Raw genomic sequence first — 23,764 nt, 5'->3', positions numbered from 1 at the left:
CACTTTTGCGGCTATTGAGATAGAGCTCTGAGTTACATCCGCTTAACAACTGCCCTAACAAAGATCAAGGGTTTGAAGTAAAAGGTTGTGCTTTGCATGTTTGCTTGTTTTTTAGAACACGATAGTTCCGTAAAACTGAAAATATTCCAATCCAGAATGTTGTAAGTACACTGGCATTCCATGCCTGGAATACAAGAATCTTTCTTTGATAAACTCAAGTAGATTTAAAAAGTAAAAGAAAAAAAGAAAAAAAGCTCAAGGCAGTGGTTCAAGATCAGTGTTTTTTGTCTTATCTGGAATAATTTCTGTTTATTCAGTCTTCAGGTTATGTCTGCACACTAATAACAATATAGAATATGCAAATGACCATTCAATTACCTTGTTCTATTAGTTTTAGCACTCAAAGGATACCAGAATTTCAGTCAGTCCATGTTACCTCCTTAGACCCTTATCAGATTTGTGAATGAGCAATTTGTCCTTTTTAAGTTAGTTTGATATTTGCACAGAACAGTACTGCAGGTACAAATATATCGTGTCAAATAACCTTTCTGGAGCTTTGCATGGGTTGGAAAAACTCAAGGAATAACTTAACAGAGTAACATTGGTAGAGTATAGTTAGAGTTCTTTGTAAAGCAAAGCATTTCCTGAAAACAGGTTTACCTGAGTTCTACTAGTCTGCATTCTACAAAAAAGCTATTATGCATCTGTAGCAGGATTTTGCTCACAGATTAAAAAATAACAACAAAAATCAACAGACCTTTTCCAAGTACAGAGAGTAATAGCAGTTTTCTCAAATAATGTAACAATGGTATGTTCCTGATTAATTTTACTCCCATTTCAAATCAGCTGTACCTATGTGGCATTTGGACAACCCTTCTACAGCCACAATTTCTAAATATACTTTCACAGCACAGTATCATGGAAACCAGAATTTACTGAACTTCTAGTAATGGCTGCAACATACTTAACCATTTTCACACCACAGAAGTCTACTGTAAGTCTAATGGTAGCAACTGACAGGGATAAATGCAGCACTTGCAGCTCTCCAATGAAGCTTTTTGCACAAATAACTGCTTACAAAGAGAAAAAAAAAAAGTAATGTATTACTTCATTTCAGAGATTTAAGAATGTCTGTGCTCTAAGTAAGCTGAGAGTTACTGAGAATCAACCCAGATGGAAAACAGGTTGCTGTCTGGATCAGAACTCTTGACTGTGAAACAATCTGTGACATTCTTTACAATCACCTTCATCTTCAAATTTATCCACATTAGCTTTCAAGACTAATTATTATTATAATAAAGATTAATAATAAAATAATAATAACAAAAAAAAAATTATTACAATAAAGAAACACCAACTACCAGTCTATCCTGTCTGAAGAAAAGTTAGAGTTCATTTAAGCTTGTGGTCTTAACTTCTCTTTCTCATCCAGCTTAATTTTGTACTTGCTTTCCTCTCCTAATTTCCTAGTTAAAATTTGTATTGAAGTATCTAAAACAGGAAACAGTTAATTCATTGAGTTAATGGAAATAATTAAAAGCTTATTTTGAAGCTTACAAAGAATGAAATATTAAAGCTACGTGCAGAATGACTACTCTGCTTTAAGCTAGATCATGTAAGAAATGAGTTTAAATTGATTAAATTCATTCATATTATAAATATAAAAAGGATATTCATGAGTGAATCCTTTTCCATATTATTACTAAAGATCCACTAAAATATATCACTGTCAACAGTGAAGTGTCATCTGCCACTTTCACTGGTTCCCTGATCTCTTACCAGTTAAAAAAAAAAAAATCACACAAAAAAACCCAACACTTACTGAACTACATTTAACTACTAATATAGTTACGGATTTGGTTAACTACACTAGCTGCAAGAGAATCATAGTTTCCTGAGTTGCAAGGGACACACAAAGATCAACAAATCCAGCTCCAATAATGTATCTGTTAAACACACAAATTGATATATGAACTAAGCTCACTGATGCTAAAATGATAAATTTGTTTATATATTCTTTCTGTACCACTTAAAGATATAGAGCAGATTTTCATTAATTTTGATGCATTGAGATAAACAGTTGATTTTTTCCCCATCAGTCAATTAAATACACATTTTCCACTTCTAAAACATCAGATAAAGAAATAAGTAAAAGGATTCTGAAAGAGAATGAGTACTTATAACAAAGAACTACTAACCCAGAAATCCAACTTCCATGCACAGAATCAAGAACTGACAGACCAGCTCAGCCTGCCCTGTTGATAAAGGTACCTCTTCAGATATGGCCTAACACTCAAGTCTTAAAGATGCACTCAAAAAGCAGAAAATAGAGGATAAATTGTACAGAAAATGTCTGATGTAAATGTACACAAAGATTTATTTAATAACCCAATTCGTAGTTCACTAAATTAAAATTACTATCTTCCTATTACATAAAAATAGAGAATACAGGAAAACATCTGTTCTCTAGTACTGCACGTTAACAAAATCATTGTCTCTTTTTTTTTTGCCTTATTTTTCATCTACACTATAAACATAATTTAAGCAATCTTTTTATCTTTTATATGTATTAGATGGTCTATAAGAGATCTAAGGATGAAGGAGGAAAAAAGGAAAAGAGGAAAATAAAGGAGAATAAGAAAATTTCAAATGAAGTAATACTTCTATTCAGTATGCCAGATGTATTTCTTTATTACCATTCTCCCCATCAGACTTCCTCTCATGGTCAGTGTCAGTCAGGGATAATGCTGAGTTTGCCCGGCTTGACAGACAGGAGCTGTGTTCTGACTTCATCCCCCTCATCCACATCCTCAGGGCATGATCTGGTGATGCGCCACCTTCCGTTTCAGTATCCACATCTGAGCCCACCTCCAGTGGGTAGCTATGCTCTGATACACCATGTAAATCTGTTTGGTAGCCAGAGCACAGAATATGGGGTGTCTCACAGAATTCCATGTCTGGGAGAAAACAAAACGAAACAAAACAAAAAGCATTTAGAAAATAATTCAGAAGTTAAAAGCAACATACATTTGATGACCTTCAAGAGAACCTGCTTTAAGAAATAATATTGTTAACAACATTAGAAGACTTTTTTTGATCCATGACTAACTGCTACCTATCGACTACAATTTAAGAGTGCTATTTTGAAGTATTTAATGCAGCACTGCAACAGTGCCTTTTCATCTGACTGAAATATATAACTTCAGTGTGTTCACACCTACATGCTAATAGTAACATATCAATTTACAACTGACCTGTGTTCATATCAAAGACCTAAAAATAGGGATATATATATATATATATTTTTTTTTGCCTGAAAGATGACAGTTTTAAAATTAATCTCACAAATCAGAACGATGGCTGTTTTTATCATAAGGAGTACATAGTGAATTTGCAAATGTCAGAAATATTCAATTAATCCCCACCCCCAAAACAACAACAACAAAAGACTACTTACCAATGACTTGCTCTTTGAGAGTGCTGTCCTTGCATATTCACACCAGCAGGTTTTGGTTCTCCAGTGCTTGTGAACTACAGGAACCTCCAGGAAGAGCAGTGACTACTAGGACTGTACAAGTGCCATCTCATGACACCAAGTGAACAGAGATATTGGAGAGTTGTACAGTGCTCAATACTTCAGTTATTCTTATTAAACACTGCAACTGTAGAGCATCAGAAATCCAAGGGAAAACAGAATGTGGACAGGAACCATAATGTGAATATGCAGAGGAAACATTCTCGAAGAACTACAGGTAAGTAAGACACATTAGCAAATTATAGCTTTCCTTTGAGGTGGCCTCTGCATATTCTCACTTGTGAGAATCCAATTACAAATGCAACTCCCAGGGAGTCAGACAAGGAGTTCTAATTAAATAAGGATTACAGAACTGTACTCCCTAATTGAACATCAGACCTGGGATGCCATCTTGAGAGACTGAATACAATATCAAACATGCATACAGTATACTTTCAATTTCCAGAAAAGAAACATTAGAGACGAGGGTCATTGAGAGAGACTGAGGACAAATATTCACTCCTACTGTCATCCTAATGAAAGCCTCAATTTGCTGAACTAATCCACTTACCAGCCAGTGAGAGGAATGGTTATTATTTTAAGCATATTCTAAGAAATAACAAAAAGCCCTGGCATTTTCTTGAAAGCATCGACCAAAATCTACAAACCAAATGCTAAGCTAAAATAGGCAGGTGGCTCAATATTCAAGTCATCAATCTCTGTAAATCAAATCTCTTAGCGAACAAAACTTTCCTGAAGGTCTCTGTTGTGGCAGCAGCTCATACAAGCTCAGGCAATGGCAATGTGTTTTCTAGAGAGCAACGAGAGGGCAGGGAAAGGAAAGGGAAGAGTGAAATGCAGAATTCCCAGAAGATCACCCTGGTTCCCTGGTGCTACTGCATGGGCTGCCCTATCTCAGAAGCATAGACTGTGCTGCTCATGCTCCTCTCATGCCCCAGGGCAACCAAACCAAGGCAGATATGGAGGCTCTAGCACCTCCCTGATCTCTCATCACAGATAGAGGACCTGGTCTCAGGTCTGTACTTGTGAAACTGCAAAATGCATCAACTGGAGACACATACACAGAGGCCATCTCACAGGAAGTTATTGAAGATAACTACATACAGTGTTGTTCATATAATGACTTATTTGTAGCTCTCATTTAATTATATAGTATTTACACAACAAACTAGTTTCACTTGTTTTCATTACACAGCATTAACCAAATTTTCCTATGACACAGTCTAGATATTGATGCTGGACACAAACATCACAGCTGTATTACACTCTGCATTTGCTTTCCTTTTGACAATAGTAAATGAATAAAACTACTTTTTATATAAAATAAAGTTCCAAACAGTGCATGGCATCTCTTATTTTTTCTTGACAATGTTCAAAAAAGGACTTGCACATAAACCAAATAAAAAGCCAACAGTGGTGCTAGATGACTAACCAGCCAGCTACTATCAATGAAATAAAGACGAAAGCTCATAAACAGGCTGATACTATTCCACACTGAAATAAGGCCTATACTGTTCATTTAAATGGAGGCCATGGACACCACTATTTCACCAAGCATTTCCCAGTAACAGTGAAGTGACTGAATGCTTCCTTGTAAAATAACTGATTTACAGTTCTGCTTAAATGAACTGAGCTACTATAAAACGTGACAAAAGCTCTAGTCCATGTCCTACCCTCATGCTGTGAAAGGAAGGTGAACGCTAAATCTTGCTGGCCAACAACAGACAACTAGCAATGAGGCAGCTTGTGACAATTCTGAGAATTAGCACACGTATTAACAGATGACATAAAAAGGAGGAGTAAATATATACTTACATTTCAAGAAATATATTAACAGAGAAATGTAGCAGATTTATCTGCTAAAACCATATAAAATTCAAGGAAAGTATATTAGACAAATAAATCGGATAGCTGCATGTAAAAAGACTAGCAGTTCTGTAGTGCTTCTCATCTAGACTGATGAGTGTATTTCCAAAGGATGAGAGTTTATTGATACATATTAAGAAAAAAATTATGGAAATGACACTTAGCTCTTAGTGAAAGAAGAGCAACAGACTTAAATACCAGTCTTAATATTCATCTAGATTTTGATCAAGGCCCACACTAGAGAAATAACCTCTACTAAGTCTGCCCCATAAGACTTGCTGCATTTCTCTCAAAAAGCAGTTTTACGTTCAGTTTTGAACTTAGACTTCTGTAAAGTACTGCAGCCAGCAATGCAGTGTTCTTAGATTACGTCTCTCTTTGTCAACTGAACAACATTTTCAAGAAGCATCTCCTTCCCTTTAAAGCCACTATCTATTTATTTTTAGCAACAAAGAAACTTTCCTGCAATAATAAATACTCTGGCAATTTCAGGAGCCATGTCAGCTAATGCCAGCCCCCAGGGAGCTAAGATGCAGGCACTTCCCTCTGCGGATGTCCACCACAGGCAGACTGTCTGCCCCTAGCAGCCTGCAGCCCACAGCCTTTCCGTTTGCAATTGCATATGCCAAGGGGAAAATTCATCCCAGTAAATCTCACAAATGCTAATTAGATTACACATGTTTAAGAAGCATAGAATTTAACCTTCAGTCTAGAAGTTAATTCAAAACGTAGCAGCTAACAAATTCAATATTTCAGCTATTTTTTTTTTCTCCAGCAGAGTAAAATAAATCGATTTTTTAATACTATAACTCACAGCCAACCAAATCCGAACTCAATATATTGCATGAATAGCCTATTTCTTAAGTATACAAACATTTGTAGTATTTCAGCTCTCATGGGATGCATTTTCTGAAAAGCACTTAGCACGCCAAAATTGTCTGGTTTGGCTTGCATGTCTAACCTTGTTACCTAAAATACCATGCATTTCCACAAGGAGATAAAGTTCAAGTGGATTTATGGTAGACTTAGTCTAACCAAAGAGAAGCAGTCACAAAAGAAATGAGGGAACATTAACATGATATTCAAGTTTTTGCATGAACTGTGTACAGAGAAAAAATGACTGCTATTATGAACTTATACAGCAGATCATGATAGGATTTTCATTTCGGAAGCTTTGTGAAGTTCATTTTAACTGAACTTCTAAAAAACAAATATTTAATTCTTCACTCTTGAAAAATATATATATATATCAAATTAACACATAAAGAAATGCAAAATATTTTATGAACAGGAACCAGAAAGAAGCTGGTTGCATTAAAATTAATCAGAATTTCAGGTGACTCATTCCTTTCTTTATGCAACTTAATTTTCATGGAAAAAGAAATACATATATACACAGAGGATCAGTTAAACACGTTTGTCCACACTGGACAATATTGTCTTTGCTCTTCTTTAGTGTGTTCAATCTGATAGGGTACAATATACTCTGAAAGGGGCTCTGAAAGGCCATCCAGTTCAACTCATCTGAAACGAACAGGAACATCTACAGGAACATCAGGGTGCCCAAGAGCCCCATCCTGCCTGACTTCGAATGTCTCCAAGGATCGGGCATTCACCACATCTCTGGGCAACCTCTTCCATAACAACGTGCCTACAAAGCCCCTGCTAAACCTGAAGACATATTTGCTCCAGTGCTTTCTCTTGTACAAAATGCAGCCTAATTGCTCTGGTAATTAAATCACAATACCACGTTTGGCCTCAACATATGCCAGCTACTCTGTCTGTACCATGAACTCAATGCTACTTACTAGGAGCAATCGCTGTTTCTCAGTCCCTCACCATCATACATGTCATCTATAATATTTAATCAACAGATCCGATTTGAATAAAGCCAGGATGGTGGCTGAGCTTTAAATAAATTACTGCAGAGATGCTGCATGCAGTCGATGGCTGGAGCATGCTGTGAGGGCTCCATCTGTGAAGGCTCTGCCCACAGTATCTGAGTAAGCAATGGTGCTAATGATGGAAATTGAAGGAAGATGGAGATTTCTTACATAACACAGAAGCACAGCTTTGAGAAGCCATTCAGCAGCAGGTGCTTGGGGAAGAGCAAAGGACATAGTACAAAGACCCAGCGAGGACCTAATGTGTACTTATGAAAATGGAGATCTTTAGTCTCTTCACCAATTAGTTTTGAAAACAAAAAGTGAAGCTCGCTTATTAACTTTGATGAGCAATTTATCCAGTTCAAGGGGTTGACTTGGCTAGAGAAAGAATGTGCTTTCTCATGGACTGATTAGACTACAGAAAGATTGGATCACCACCTTTCTGTGATAAAAAGATGAGCGATGTCTGTCAAAACACTAACTTCCCAATATATGGGAGAAATGTGCAACTCACACCCAAGACTGTGCACTCAGCAGTGAACCCCTTTTGGCTTGGCTATAGCTCCAGAGCCCTGTCTGATTGGTTATGCAATGCACATGGGTACATTGGCTCCTCTGTCCTTCAGCTGTCCCCATGCCATGGTGGTCCTCAAGCCCAGCCTTCCTCCATCGATTCCGCATTGCCTGCGCTATGGACGGGGTGATGCATTAACCTGAACAGCATCATGGCCACAGTACTTACCAAGCTAGTGTCTGAAGGGGTGATAATAGGAAAATCAAAGCAAGAAAAGAAACAAACATGCAGTTTTTTTTTTACTGTGTTACACAGTGAACGAGCTTTCACACTTAGAACTAACACCAATAGGTTAATCAGCAAGTGCATATCTTCTGCTTCAAAATGAGAAGACCAGCTGCTTATGGTACAAGATAGACAAACAAGAGGAGGAACTGGGAAAGGAAGGGAGAAAATAAATCAAATGGAGAAAGTGAAGCTCACATTCATTTTTTGAAGCAACACACATGCACCCTCCTAAATGAGAAATTTTGAGGGCTATTGAGCACTCCACTAAATTCAGTGTGTTCAATGGCCCTTAAAATTTCTCATTTCTCACCTGAGCACCATAGTTTACTGGCTGTACCCTAGACTTGAGAATTAAACGTGCAGACATCTTAAGCTACTTTATCAAGTTGTTTGTGTACCGCAAGCTGCTGGATAACAGTGTGAATGCTGTGTGTGTGTGTGTGTGCGCTCATATTTGATTGAGACAGAGATTGTCTTTTTTTTTTTTTTTTTACTTTTCTATATGTTCCTAAGTTGAGAACACGCTGCTTCTTCCCCAATACAATATAATTTAAGGACATCAAATTTCAGTAACTTTTCATATTAGAATCACTGAGACAGAAGCACTTGACAATGACTGTTAACTTGCTTTTTAAATCACTTGATAGGGTATCATCACAATCCAAAACAGATTTAGTTGCATCTATTTTAGTAAAAGGTATATTACACATAAATAATCTGCATATAAAAATATCATTTGAGCTTTTATATTTAGTTATCAAATGCACAAGACTGGATGCTTTCTTTAATTGTATTTCATTTTTTCCTTGTATTCTTTTATCATCTCTGTAATTTATTTTCTTATATTAATCTCCGGTTAACCACCAGAAATTTAAAAATAATAGTAATAACAAATAAACAAAGATTAAAATGGGAATCCGAATCTGCTATAACACAGGTTTATCAAAATTGCAGATAGGTCAGGTAAGGGATTAGAAAAGAAGTATGCACTTTCACAGAACTCTTAGGACTGTGAAATTCATGAGAAGGAAAGAATCTATTTCATAACTCCTTCCCCAGAGGAAGCAGAAGAGTAATTTCTGTAAATTACTATTAAAATCAAATTAATAAGGATATGTAGTTGTCAACTTCTGCATCCTATTCTCATCCTATGAAGACACAGACAAACTTTGTGGAAAAACTTTTCTACAGACCATTGGAAATCCGTAATATTAGAGATCTTGTTTTTCAAGAGTAATTTAGCAAGGTGATAGGGCTTTTCAAATACAATGTAAACGCAGTGGGCCTCATCCTAATTTTGCAAGACAAATTATCATTATCAGACTGGACATGTATTGTTGGTTAATGTCTTCACTATTCTTAAAGTGTTGCTTTATAAGGTAAAATACTTTCATTTACACAGATTCTGTTAAAGAGAAATTTCCATTGCGGATACTCATAAATGCATCTCTCTTAATGAACTTTGGAGTTACAAAACCACAACAAACACCAGGAGTTAGCATTTAACATACATTTCTGTTACAAGAAACCTGCTTAGTCTCAAATAATGACCATGTTAATGCTCCTCTACTGAAAGCAAGAGGAAAGAAATATTATCACAGACAAGAAAGAACCTCAGTATCATTTGTGAGAACAAATGATGATTTTATAATACAGCAGTTGAAACAAAGTTTGGAAAACTTGTCTTACAATGAATTCAATTTCAATTTCTATATACAAAAAGACATTAGGAAGGAAGAATTTCCTTTCAGAAGCTTAACAAATTTCCTTGGTTCTAAAATCAATTGTCTGTTACAAATTTTGGTATTTCTGCATGTGTTTAAAGGAAGCAATAGATAATGGACCCTTTCTTCTCATCATTACAGTTTCAAAATTAAAGCTAGCCACAATCTTACCATGTAGATTCTGTTAATTTATTTTATTAAGAAAAAAAAAAAAAGAAAAAAAAAAAGAAAAAGGACTTTCTTGAAGGACAGCACAGCTGTGAATCGAATCATCTGGAGAAAATTAACTTTTCTCTTTGAAAGAGTTTTATATGACTGCATATTCTTCCTCGAGATTAACTTCAGAAAGTAAAAAAGTGTAGTACTGATAGCTTTAATCCGGTATGTTCATAGCTTAACAGGCATAGATAATGTAGTGGTTCCAGCTTGAGGGCTGGTTTCTCATTTAAGAGAATGAAGACTGCCAATTTTTTTTTTTAAAACAGACTAAGTTGTGTACCACCATTTTTCAAAGTGACATGACCCTCTAATTGTTGTGTCATGGTTTCGTAATTCTGAAATTTTGCTATCAATATTCCACATCATAACATCACATAAAGCATGAATAATTTTACAGAATGTGCAGCTTACAGAAGAAGACTACATATCCCAGAGAACATCATGGTCAGAGATAAGTCATGGGACCAGTACACTATATAATCTCACTTCCAGGCTGGACTGACTTCTTTTTGAATCCTGGCATCCAGGGGAGCATGTTGGAGCTTTCCAGCCGTTTTGCCTAGAGTTACAGTAGGCCTCTCAGTTTTGGGACTCATTCTCTCTCCTATTTTGCTTGATTTGTTAACCTTAATTTCAATTATATTGTATTATATTGTGTTATCCTGTATTTCAATATAGTATTTAGTAAATAAGTGTGCCTCCTTAGATTGTTTCCGCTGTTTTCTTTGCTAATTAACTTTTTTTCCTTGTCCTTTTGGGCTAGCGGCCCTGCGGGCCAGTGGCCCCCCTGTCACGGACACAGGTAGATTTTCGGTTAACCCGTGACACGTTGCTAAATCCCTACAAACCTCTGGAAGTCATTTTTGAATGTAGTTATGTTTAAAGCAGAATCACTTCCATTCAAATATCAGTCTTTGAGATTTCATGACAGATATCACATCCTAATAACACTCAGTATGGGAATATAAAATCAATTTCTACCAACAGTTTTGATTCTGATTTGTAAAGTATTTTAAAAATAAACCTATTGTTTCTAAAAGTCATGAAACTGTTTCCCCTTTTAAAATTCTAGTAGAACCATTCACATGCTAAATAAAAATCAAAGCCTTTTTTGGATGACAAAAGTGTAGGCATATTTACAATATTCATTGATTTAGTGTTTGAAGGCCAAAAAAGAAAAAAAAAAAAGTAAGATCTGATTTCATTTACATGCTGTAAATCTAGAAACACCTTGTAAGATGCCAGTGGGACAGATAAAGAAGGCAGCATGTAGGCTTCAGGTCATAATGACTGTCTGGGAAAAAGCATCTGCAAGTTCACATCTTCATGACTATGGAAATACTTTTAGAAAGCCAGTATCAACAGAGACCTACCAGAAATGTTCTTTGCTGATTGGTTATTTGGGTTATTTAAGAGATCTGAGGGTACTCAAGCCACAGACAGCATACAAGAAAATGACCAGCATCACAGAGTAACTCAGCTCCTCACCTTGACTTCCACCAAAAGGCACAGTCATCTACTATCATTTAAAACTTGCTTATATTTACTACCCATTTTCTTTTGAAGATGGAGAGCTGAGTATTGGAGGCAGACAGGAGTGGGGAAGGCTTTTATTGTCATCCTGGGCCATCTTCAGAGAATGTACTTACATCTGTTTCAAGACTGAAACAACACAAGAAAGACTGAGGCTTCTGTAGGACTGGTTACTTTCATCTATTGGCAAAGTTCATACTCAAGCTGACAAATTTTTTAAAATCCTCGACATTCTGGAAAAAGTATTTGCAAGTGGGAATAACAGATGTGTAAGCACAAAGAGGCAGGATCCTTAAAGGAAAGGAGTAAGGCCTAAGACACAAGCATCAGGTTGTGCATTTGTCAAACAACAAATGGGCCATCAGTCACTGCTGTCACTGTGCTGCTATCACAGGAATGATAGAAATGGAAGGGCAGTGGCCACTAGCATTGCGAGGTCTGACCCTAACATGTCTCCTCAGCAGCTGCTTCCTGCCCTGCCCTGTCAGAGCCAACATGGCATGAGCTCTGTGGCACAGCAGTGCCAGGTGAGGGCCCTGCTCCTGCCTTCTTGGCTTCTTTACTTTTTAACTGCTTTAAGTATAATCACCTTTTCCACTAAAAATCAATTTAGACTGTGAGATAGCCCCTACTTTAGAGCTTAGGACAGCTAATCAGATTAACTTTGCCCTATTTGGATTGCAGGTCCACATATTTGCAATTTTTCTTAACTTTTCCCCCAGGATCTTTGAAAACTTATGGTGTACATGAGCTTAACATCTAGTAGGGATGCTGTATATACTTTTAACTTATATTAAACAAATAAGTAAAATTTAGACCAACAAATACCCTCTTTTTATTTATCCTGGAAGAAGAAAGGGAGACCATATGCACGTGAGCCCTTCACTACTTCCATTCACATCCAATTACATCCAGCTGCCAACCTGACATTGCTGAGAACATATGAAAGACAACTTGGCACATCCATTGCATTTGATTAACCAACAGGGGATACAGATTGTCAGTCAAATAACCTCTCTTTCCCCAAAAATCTCTTGAGGAGCTTGTCACCAAATGTTCCATCTGATAAAGAAATGGGAGATTACTCTCCCTTCAAAAAATTTGGACCATTTCTGTTTGCTTCTTTTTTCAGGTGTTCAATAATATCAAAACAATTTAGTGGAAATTACTATTTTTTGCATCTCTCATTTCTACTACATAAACCATTTTTTTTTTTTTTCAGGTGTTTAAACCCCTTTCCCTTCTTCAGATCCTTATTAGTTTGGCTTGTATTTCCAGAAACTGTTTCTTCAACACTAAATTCCATTAATTAGTTACTTAATCTTAAAAGACTCATATTCTGTCTCAGTAACTACAAAATGGGTTTTCTTTTTGTTTTTATACCATCGAGATGCCTTAAAGTAACTCAGCTGAAAATGGTGCAGCAATTGCAGGTGTGCACACCCAGGAAATACACTGTGGTAATCTTAAATAAATATCACAGAATATTACTACTATTTAAGTTAAATAAACAGTCCTTTCACCCTAAAGTGCATATTGTGGTTACCAAGAAAAGATGAAAATCTCAGACATTTATGTCAGCATAATAAAGTTCCTAAGCATACAATATGGTATCTATAAACTTCAGTGTCATTAAAGCAGAGAAATTGAGCACAGAAGGGAACAACGTACTTCCAAGAACATTTTTCAAAATTATTCCAATAGCATTTGTCTTTATGCTGTTAAGCTACTTAAATAGGTACTACAAGATGGTCTATTCCCTGTATATTAGGAGGGTTATATGCTTAGAATACCAAGAGCTGTTTTCATCTCATTTTCCACCTCAAGATTTGATATAAGGCACCAAAAGAGGGAATAAGTACATCATTCCTGTGCTGTGCCAATGGGAATTAAGTATGAGAAGAATTCCAAAGCATACCAAATCAAAAGACCTCAGTGCATTTTCACAAAGTTTAAACAAGTGCTGTGAGTCTCTACCATCTGTCACCAAAAATTTATCCAGGCTTTGGGAACAAAGCCACTACACTAAGAAATAGCTCGAGTACTTTTATGTGGATAGGAACACTTGGCTACATTGTTTTTTCTAGCTCTCGACCTCTTCAATTCCCTTGCCCTTTCTTAATGTGTGTTCTATTTGTTCTAAAATACTGAATAGTTTATTTGGGTATATAGTACTCATTTTAGCTATTTGAGTCACTGACTTTGAAAACGCTAGGCTGCAGTTGAACCACATAGCATTTTTGCCTTTCATTCTGAAGCAGCCATATAATAGATACCTTGAAAATAACAAGTTACTGACTGGTAAGCATTAAAATGTGATCACTCTCCTTTCGAAAATGAGTAGACAATCACTTGCTCAAATACAAAGTATTGTATTGTTAATGTGATGGTTGGGAGGCTACTCACCCAACATGAAATAGCTACAAGTTGGTGACTAACTCAGTAGCCCTATAAACTCCTTCACACCCAAAAGAAAGCTTGGCATAGGTAGACAAGCAGAACTCAAGTTCAGTATTGCTGCAAATACTTTCTGCCTCCTTATTAAAAAATTCACGCAGTTGGAGATGAACTAATTGAGGTGGTGTAGACAGTAACACAGAAGGCATTTAAAATGTAATTAAGCCATGATCAGAAAAGGGACACATAAGGGAGACAGCTCTCAAAATAGAGACTCCAGGGAAATACCAGATTCAAGCACAAATGAGAGCAACTGTGCATTGAACCACATTCAAAGACAGTTCTATATACAGCTAGAAGAATCTCCACAAATATCAGTTAAACACTTAGGCTACAGATAACCAGAAAAATAAGGAAGAAAAAATATATTTACAGTTTGAGATAACTTTCATTACCTTTAGTACACACCACAGAGAAAGGTGTTCTGACAAGAAAAGGGTCCTACTGTGCGCCTAAGGGATTCTGAATCACACTGTGGATTTGAGAACAAGAACCCTACAGTATCAATAAGTGTCACAATTCTTTTGACTTTATTCTATCAAATCACGCTTTAGCTCTACATTTCAGGAAGGACAGCAGCAGCCACTGCTTCACCTAGTGAAAAACACAGCTCACACAAGTAATTCACTATATTAAGGAGGAAAAAAACAAGTAGAAAGAAGAGTAAAAACATGCAATTTACAAACCTTACAATTTTGACCTAACATATTTAATAAATATGTTTTATGACAAAATCTGCCGTCTAAAGAGACTCAAAGCAATAGCCTACAGAATTCAGTTCAAAATTTTCCCTCAGCTTAAGCTATTTTATAGAAAAAAATGCATTAGAAAAAATACAAGCTACTACTCAGCCATGTAATGAATTGTTTCAGATGACAATAGAAAATGCTTAAGCATCCTTCTGTACAAAGCTTTCTGTTATCTAACAGTTTTGCATTTAAATGTATCTTAAAGCCTTTTTTTCCACTTCTTCCTCCTAATAAATTTGTTTCACGCAAGCCTGCTGAGTTCAGAGTCTTCATGAGTAACAGTTTCTCTATGGGGCAGGAGTCCCATGTGGGTTTTGCCTTTCTAGGCATTATCTACCGTTTGGTATTGTCTCATTTTCCTACCAGCTGCTACGCTATTTCCTGAGCTGCACCACCTCGTACTGTGCCTGATATTAGGCACAACAGTGACAGAGCAAGTAGGAAACAAACAGCACAGCTGAGCAGGATGACTGGCACAAGCTGCAGGCAGTATATCTGGAAGTGGCTGCAACTAAAAAAAAAAAAACACACCACGTTTGTTTGTGGGAGCTTTAATTGCTTCTCTCTAAAAACATTGCAAGAACCTCACTGATACTAACCAGATCAAGCTTATACAAGACTCACTCTTAAGTCAGTCAACATGTGAAGAACAGATCATTGAATTAGATGTTCCTCAATGACAGATTTTAGTGCAGATGAAAGAAGAAGTAAAGGCGTGGATGTGGTGGCTCGGAACAGGAGGAAAACTCGATTCAAAGAAAAAAGAACAAGGAGCTGTAGTGCTGTAGAGAACAACTCAACCACAGTACAAAGAACCCTTTTCACCATGCTAAAACAATCTACCTCTCTGAACCATCTTTTCAGCAAAAAACAAATTCCTAAGAGTATGTATATTCTTCATTGCTGAAGTGCTTACTCATGTATCTGGTTTATTTAAATTCAACATGGATCATGTATGAACAGTAAGAACCATATGGATATACACTATGATGGAGGTTAGAACACCAAATGAGAAGCAACCTGTTGATGCATTGCTACCAAAGAATTTAAGAGTTATTGGCCAGAAAACTTCACAAGTCAGTCTTTTCCTGTTCAACACATTACTCTTCTTGTTTGGACTATTTTGCTGAATTTTAATATAATAATTAAACAAAGATAATAGCCTTTTTTTTGTTCTCCTTGAAAAGGACCTGTTAGCCAACTAAATGTATTATATACATATAACTCATTTTAAGGGGACCATAAAACTGAGCTATAAATCTTTGCTAGCAACATTATTCTCATTAACAATCTAGAGAGATCCATTCCTATAGCCAAATTAAAGACTGAAATGATGATGATGATTATTGTAACTACAATCATTGAGAAAAACTTTAAAATACTGGAATATTATGTCTGAACACTCATTTGATCATAGTATGGATTCTAAATTGGAGCATCAAGTTACAGCAAAATAACTTTGGTTACTGTTCATGTCCATTGAGGTGTTATCCCATAGTAAAGCTTGGTATTCCTAAAACTATATGCAGTGCATACAGGCAGTTTTTTAACACTTGACCCATATCTGATATCCCAGATGATGGAGCATTATTAAAGCATAAGGAAGCATAAGCTCCCTGCTGCTAGAACAGTGACAGAAATGACTACTGGTGAGAAGTTTGGTTTTAGTGGAGCTATTCAGGGATGATGATAATTATCTGTCAAATGAATATTTATTACATAGAGGAATTCAAGTTTGAATAATACTTCACTGCAGAGTGGGAATAATGCTATGGAGAAGTTGGCCAAAGCAGACACAGCCCCCTTTGTGCTGAGGTTTAGTGCAGCTGTATGATATACAGAAGGGTGCCAGGAATTTGTGAACTAGAGAAACAGCCTGCAATAAGCAGACCTATTTCCCCTATGTTAGCCTCCAAAGACAAAGCTGAAAATTAGCTAAATGAGCTTCTATATTCCTGAAGGCATGCTCAGCCATACTACAGTAAATGCATTGCAGCTAATGGTTCTGGAAAAAGTAAATAGCATTGAGGTATCTAATGTCACACCTTTGACTCCACAAATACAATTTCTACTTCTGTCAGAGACCGTCTTGCTTATTTAGAGTAACATAATTTCCAGAGGCAGCCATTTCAGATGTTTAGCCTGTCTCTGCTGATTTCTTTGTGAGTGATGCCAGCCCCTGGCTAGCAAACACCTGGCAGAACAATGGCCACCACAGTGAGACCAAAGTAGGAGAGCTTAACTTTATTTTATCAGAAAAATTATAATAATAATCTAGAAAAAAAGTATGTGGTTTTGTTTTGTAGACTTGAGTAGGAAGTAGAGGAAATATCCATCCTTTCATGGCCAAAAATGAACTGAACAGAAACTTGAGGTAACAGACTAGAAATGAATCCAAGAGAACAATGAAATAAAAAAAGAAAATGCTGTCTCTATCTTCTAGTTTCTAAGAAGTATCCAGGGGAGCTGTGACACCACCTTAAAGTGCAAAGCAGCAGTATTCAAGTGAGTAGCAGTAAGTAAACTGGTGAACATTGTAAGCATGCATCAGTGGGATCTTTAAACACCTGACCCAGCAAGTAGGATATTAAGACAGACAAATAATTCAGTAACGGGGAAGGTTTTTTTCTTTTCCTTTTCTCATTTAGTTTTTATCTGCAAGCAGATTTCAAATTAAAAAATAAAATCAAATAATTAGAATCATTCTCCCCGAACACCTAAAGTCTACAGATCAATAGCCAACAATTAATTGTAAACATCCCGTAATCACTACTAGAATATCAGCTAAAACTCACGCTACATCTGTAAGCCCAATTCTCACTGGTACTAGAGAGAACTGTATCCCTAGAATCAACAGGTCGATTAAGTCTTTGAGAATCCACTTGTAAATCAAACTGATCACATACATCCTACAGATATTTCCTTTCCACAACCACTGGTTTACACATTACTGAAAAAGTACTCTCCAAGGTATGCACTGACACATGCTACATTACATAATTTGCAATGTATTTTTTTTTTCCCCATATATAGATATATTAGTTTCTATTTGTAGTATTAAAAGTATCAAGATCAAAGAAATAAATTAGAAGAAAAAACAGACCTGTGTTTTTCACATTTTTTCCCCAAGTAGAAATACAAAATTAACTTGATCCTATATCTTCACAGAAGTATTTTACGGAAAGTAGGTGTCCTAATCCAAAGACATAATTATTATACAAAACTACATGACAAATGGTCTCAATAAAATAAAAAAAAAACCCAAGGTAAAAAGTGAATGCATTCATTTATTTGGGGGATTTGTCCTCGAGAAAGGAAGTTTTAAAAGATCATTAATAATTGTAATAATAAAATCTAAGTACAAATTTTCAAGCTAAATTTAAATGTTGAAGCAATGAAGAACATACCTTGAAGTTATGCAGGTGGAACCTGTGCTATGCCACTACTCCATGCACACCTTTCTGTATCTACACACACATATGAAATAAGTCATTTGAAAACTCCCAGAGAAGGAACAATGAGACACAACTGAAACATTTAAAGCTAATTATTGCCTCCAGCTGAACATAAAACCTCAGTGTATGTAGGATAACATGTGATTCTTTGATTTCTACTAGAAACAATTAACCACAAACTTTGTTAATTTCTTTACTTGGAGGAACTAAAAGTACATACCAAAACAACACTACAGAAGATCAGATTATCAGCAGTCTGATATGACTTTTACTTTAAAAAAAATAATCAAAATTCTATTGTTTCGAATACAACAGCATAAGAGTTAATCTTTCCATATTCCTTCAGACCAATAGACTATGAAATAAAAAGGTCAAGCTGGTAAACACCATTCATTCCATGCAAGTATTTGAAATGAAGGAAAAAATAATAGACGTGCTCAAAAGTAAGAAAATATCTGGAATTAAGTGTTAAGCATTTGTGGCAAATGTTCTGCTCCTAACATTGCTGTCTACAGTAACTGTTCAGAAGGGAAAACAAAGCCATCAACACTGGAGAAGTCTGGGAAAGCTTAAATAGAACTCTCTGATAAATCAGTTTAAGCTGTGCCATGTTATTTTCTCTCAAGTCAATTTTAGATAATGCTTCTTCATTTGTATAATGAAAGTAGTAATAAATCGAGTCTGAATTAGTAAGAAAGAATGAAGAAAAATTCAGAGAATGAGGAGTTCTTTCAGAATCAAATAAATTTAAAAATCAGGCAAAAATAAAAATATCTTAACTACAGTGGGCTCAAATAAAATGATTGTATCAACAGAAGTTATGATGAACAGCTCATGAATCCTCAGTACATTTTGCTTACTCTTTGTCAGGGATTGGAAGGGACCTATAAAGACCATCTAGTCCAAAGACTACATGAGATGATTATATTTATTTTTCATATTATGGTAGCCTTCTAACAGAGCAGGTTATGTGTATTTACAAGCATGAGAATTCTGGCAGGGCACCTCTGCTGCCTGGCTGGTTGTCCAAGAGGTAACAACACATTTGTGTGGCTGTGTCATGCCATGCTTCTTAGGGACAACATCCAGAGGAAGCTGGAATGACCTTGAGCACCTCTAGGATTTTAAAGGTGATTCATTGTTCTTATTATTATCTTACTATTATTTTAATTCCATTCTTATGAAACAATCTAAAAATTCCAGGAAAAGTGCCTTACTAGTGAAATACTTTAAACAATGGCTGAATTATGAAATACACCACTCCCAGTTCATTGCTTCACAAGGAAAGCTCTGCAGAGTTTGCAATACACTTCTGTGTTAAGAAAGTGCTCACTGAAGGCAGGTACAGAGTATTCCACACTCATAGGCATGCAGGAAGGCTGATTTTGGCACTTGAGGCTCAAATACAGATTTGCTCCATTTCCAGAGACTATGGCCAGCACAATCTGATTTTGCTACTCCTTATTTAACACATGTAACCTCTACAGCTTTCTATTTGAAACAGGGCAACCAGTGCAGCTCCAATGTTTCTTTTTCTTGGCATTTCAAAAAAACTCGGCTGAAGCCAAACAACTTACTTTGACTAAGCAACACTAAATCAAGCTTTTCTCTTACCAGAATAAAAGTCCAAGACACTAGGACTTCAAGAATAGTCCATTTCTCATGTTCTTTCTCAGTTATAGATTCCAGTATTTTGTATTATCACATTAATACTGAATAAAGCGGAGTGGATCTTTACAAATGTTTACATTTCTAGACAGCCAGTTTCATTAGTTGTCATGTTAATATTTTAATCTAAATTTGCTGACTTATTAATTTCTTGCTCATTTTCACACCAACAGTTTATATTTTGATAAATGACTTTTCTAAGCTTTCAAGTGACATTGGAAGCATCAGTACTCCTTGCTTTATTCTGTAACTGGTGCTTACAGTGGAGAAAGAATCAATCTGTCAGCGTTGAACATTACCTTATTCCTTTCAAGCTGTTTTTTCCATCTGAGCTAAAGATGCTTTGTCCACTTGCAGAGCATTCCTAATGAGTGGCAGTCAGCAGGAAACTGGTTTAGAATAGAAGTGTAGCTTTGAAAGGAGTACCTTAGATTTTAAATCAAATCCACACCTTATTTAACATAAATACCTTTACAATGAAGTTCAGAAGAATCTAAGTCTAATTCTAAAAACAAAAACTAATTCAAGTTCTAAGTAAGTTAGTATATACCCACCCTTCTGCTTAACCAGAAACATTACAGAATCACTGAGCTACTTTATGACAGTTCTTTACTTCAGGCATTACAAAATCTTCTGACAGATATGTAATTGAGAAACCCTAGGAAGAAATGTTATTTTGTTTCAGCACCTGCTCTATAAACAAAGATAATCAAATCAGATTTCTCATTCCAGAAATTAAGATGACTCTTTGTTTCAAGAGTGACATAAAAGACACAGCAAGACTACATAGAGCAAAATGCTGCAGAACAAGTGCAGAGCTCTTCCCTTGATCTAATGTTTTGTAATATTTGTTTAGACATTCTCTGTGTTTGTTCATATCTTTGTTTTAACTTATGGCAGATTTTGGACACTTCTAAGCCTGTTCCATGCCTAACCATCCTCCACTGAAGAACCTTTCCTTAATTCCCAATCTGACCCTCCCCTGGCACAGCTCCATGCCATTCCCTCTGGCCCTGTAGCTGTCACAGAGAGCAGAGCTCAGCACTACCCTCTGCTCCCTTTAAGGAGCTGCAGCAGCCATAAGGCCTCCCTCTGCTCTATGCCCAACACACCCAGGTGCCTCAGATGCTCCTTAAATGCCTTCCAGACCTTTCACTATCTTTGTAGCCCTCCTTTGCATGCCTTTTAGTAGTTTTATATCCTTTTAATACAGTGGTGCCCAACTGCACACAGTGCTTGAGGTGTGCACCATCCAGAGCAGCTCAGGATAATCTCCTTCCTTGACCAGAACATGGTTGGCCCTTTTGCATAGATAAACATAGAATATCTTAATTTGGAAGGGTTCTACAGCCTCTACTGTGGATACTCTAGTAGGACTGGTTATAGGTTCCTGTAAAGATTGCTTGTGTTTTTTACAGTTACTTTTCCCTCCTGATTTTTATTTCAATGTCTTCTGGCATTTCATACCATAGAAAACTTGTAATTCAGAGAAGAGAATGGAAATTAGGGTTGTCTTCTGTATCTGTACACTGACAAATGGGTTGTTAAGCTCGTGTAATGTTTGGAGAGTGCTTTTTTTATTCCTTAGATGAGATTTGTTAGCAGGGGACTGGAAACGTGCTGTGATCCTTCTCTCATTTATTCCCTTTCTCAGTAGTTTTTTCCTCAGATATTCACTTTTAAAATCAAAAAGATTATTTATGAGAATGAAACTATTTTTGATAATACAAGGCACTAAGATGATGGTAAACACTGTATGGTTGGAAGCAGCGCTACTGAAACAGTGCCAGCAGGTTACAATGCTTTGTAACCTATTTGTGATCCCATAAGAGAGCACCCACTCCATTCTTGTGGAATGAATCTCTTTGTACATTCAATTTACTTGTATACTTTGATTTGATGACAGAAAGAAAAAGTAATCCCTCTATGAGGTTTAAATGAAGCCTCAAAATCCAGTTTTCTCACTACAGATATTCCAAAGAGAGAAATTTCCAATTACTTGGCAAATCAAGAAAGACTGTCCCAAGGAGGCCTGAAACTAAGTGCATCTTTTTCCTTCCTTGGAGTCTGCTGATACTCCCCACGCAGAAGAGAAGGCTGCAGTCCAGGAAGGTGTAGAGAAGAACTCATCACACTATTTTTCTCTGGGAGACAGTAACATCATCATCATTAGACCACAATGTGCCAAACAAACACAGCACAGCACAACAGGAACCTGTATTTCTGTGAAAGAATGCAGCAGGAGGCAACACACTAAAGCTTTAGGAGTATGGATTCTTTTATTCTGCCTCATATGGAATCTTTTTTGAACAATGTGAAGCTCATAAACACTCAGACCAGATGGCGTAACACAGCAGCACAAGCTGGAGCTTATTAGCTATTGCTTCTGCTCATTAGTGCGTGGCCCAGAAACCTGAAGGAGCTTTAAACCACACTCTACTAACAGTTGAGAGAGGGCAGCGAGGTATAGACTTTGTGTGTCTCTTTACATAGACATCGTATCTGGGTTATGTTTCACATTTTTTTTCTAAAGCATACAGCATACAAAACACACTAAATTACAGTTCACAAAGGATTTTCTAAAATTGGTGAAATAATGTTGTAGACAACATTAGAAGCCGAGAAGTTAAATATTTGGCATTTGCAAACAGGTGAGAACTGAATCTGATGTTGATGAGTACATCAACATTTTTGATACAAGCCTTATTTAATAATTAATTATATTTTACCAAAATACCTATTATCAAAGAAAACCTTTTATATTCTGTTTCTTAAGCTATGGGGTTTCAAGGAGAATACTAACAAAAATAATTGGTTTCCTTTGTAATCATACTCTTCCTATCTTCCAAAACTCTATAGTGTTCCATTCCACAATACTGCAGTCAATTCCCAGATAACTCGATACGCAAACTATGCATCTCAAAGGTTCAAAAAACAAAAACCTCTTCATTAACAAAATGAAAATCCACAATTTTCATCATAAAGAAAATACGGGGAACAGAGTTAAACAATGACCCAACCAAATAGTACCTCACTTCTAAAAGCACACATAGCAATGGTTCTTCAAAGGGAAACTTTTCACCATACAACTTTCTTTTTCAGAACTACTCATTTTCTACTCCACATGCAAACTTAAAAAATCAGCATGTTACTGTGTCTTGCCTACAAGTTAATCACTTTTATTACTCGTTATTCTGATAGTATTTGTCCCCAGAATAATGCTGGCAAGAGCTATACTGAACTGCTCTATCACACTGCACTGAACACCAGCTTAGCACTGGCAATACTTGACCACTGTCAGTGCTCAGAGATGCCCCACGATAAAACATTTTCCCTTCATAAACTGCTGGAAGTTTCAAAGCACATAAGTCCTAAATTCACACAGATAAGAGACAGCATTCCCATTTTTAACAAATTATGTTGTATTGGTGGTAACTATACAGGCGTTAACAAGAATGGTAACTTACAAGGGTGGTAATAGAAGTATAGAAGGTATAAGGAAAAGGGGAACTCACCAGTAATGACACCAGGAGCTGAGGCAATGTTCACTAGCAAGCAATCTCCAAGAGATGCTGCCTCAGTGAGGGTCAGCCCTTAAATGAGGTCTCAGAGAAGGTGGAGTCAAGCTCCACCCCTCCTGGGAGCACAGCTACATAACTTTCACCTGTGCTCCCGCAGCTGACCCCACACTTGCCTCAGCTGATTAATCAGTGGTTCACGCTGTGATTACCAATCTCCCATACATATGCCAAATTACAAAAGCTGTAGATAGGACTGTGGAATAATCAACAGTCCTAAATCTCTACTACAAATGATGAAATTCACAGCAATTCTGTTGGCATCCATCTCCACTAGGAGGGATCCCACAAT

At 36.5% G+C, this 23,764-nt stretch overlaps 1 protein-coding gene across 13 annotated transcripts in view; it reads right to left on the bottom strand.

Annotated features, from left to right (window-relative positions):
- The window catches only part of TENM1 (teneurin transmembrane protein 1), a 782,075-nt gene that overhangs the window by 192,461 nt on the left and 565,850 nt on the right, over positions 1–23,764 (bottom strand). For 7 of the 13 annotated variants that reach the window (XM_085546285.1, XM_085546289.1, XM_085546287.1 and 4 more), the window contains one exon: positions 2,697–2,957. The exons of 5 other annotated variants lie outside the window; for them this stretch is intronic. In XM_085546285.1, the coding sequence (XP_085402411.1) occupies positions 2,697–2,957 (261 nt within the window). Of the gene's footprint in view, positions 1–2,696; positions 2,958–3,457; positions 3,820–23,764 lie in introns of those variants that run through there. One more of the 13 variants, XM_085546291.1, reaches the window with a different exon arrangement.

The sequence above is a fragment of the Coturnix japonica genome, chromosome 4, assembly GCF_054131305.1.
Source record: "Coturnix japonica strain WE chromosome 4, WE-NBRP24, whole genome shotgun sequence".
NCBI classification, from domain to species: Eukaryota; Metazoa; Chordata; class Aves; order Galliformes; family Phasianidae; genus Coturnix; species Coturnix japonica.
The sequence above is the reverse complement of the archived record's forward strand: the minus strand, read 5'-3'. Positions and strand labels throughout refer to the sequence as shown.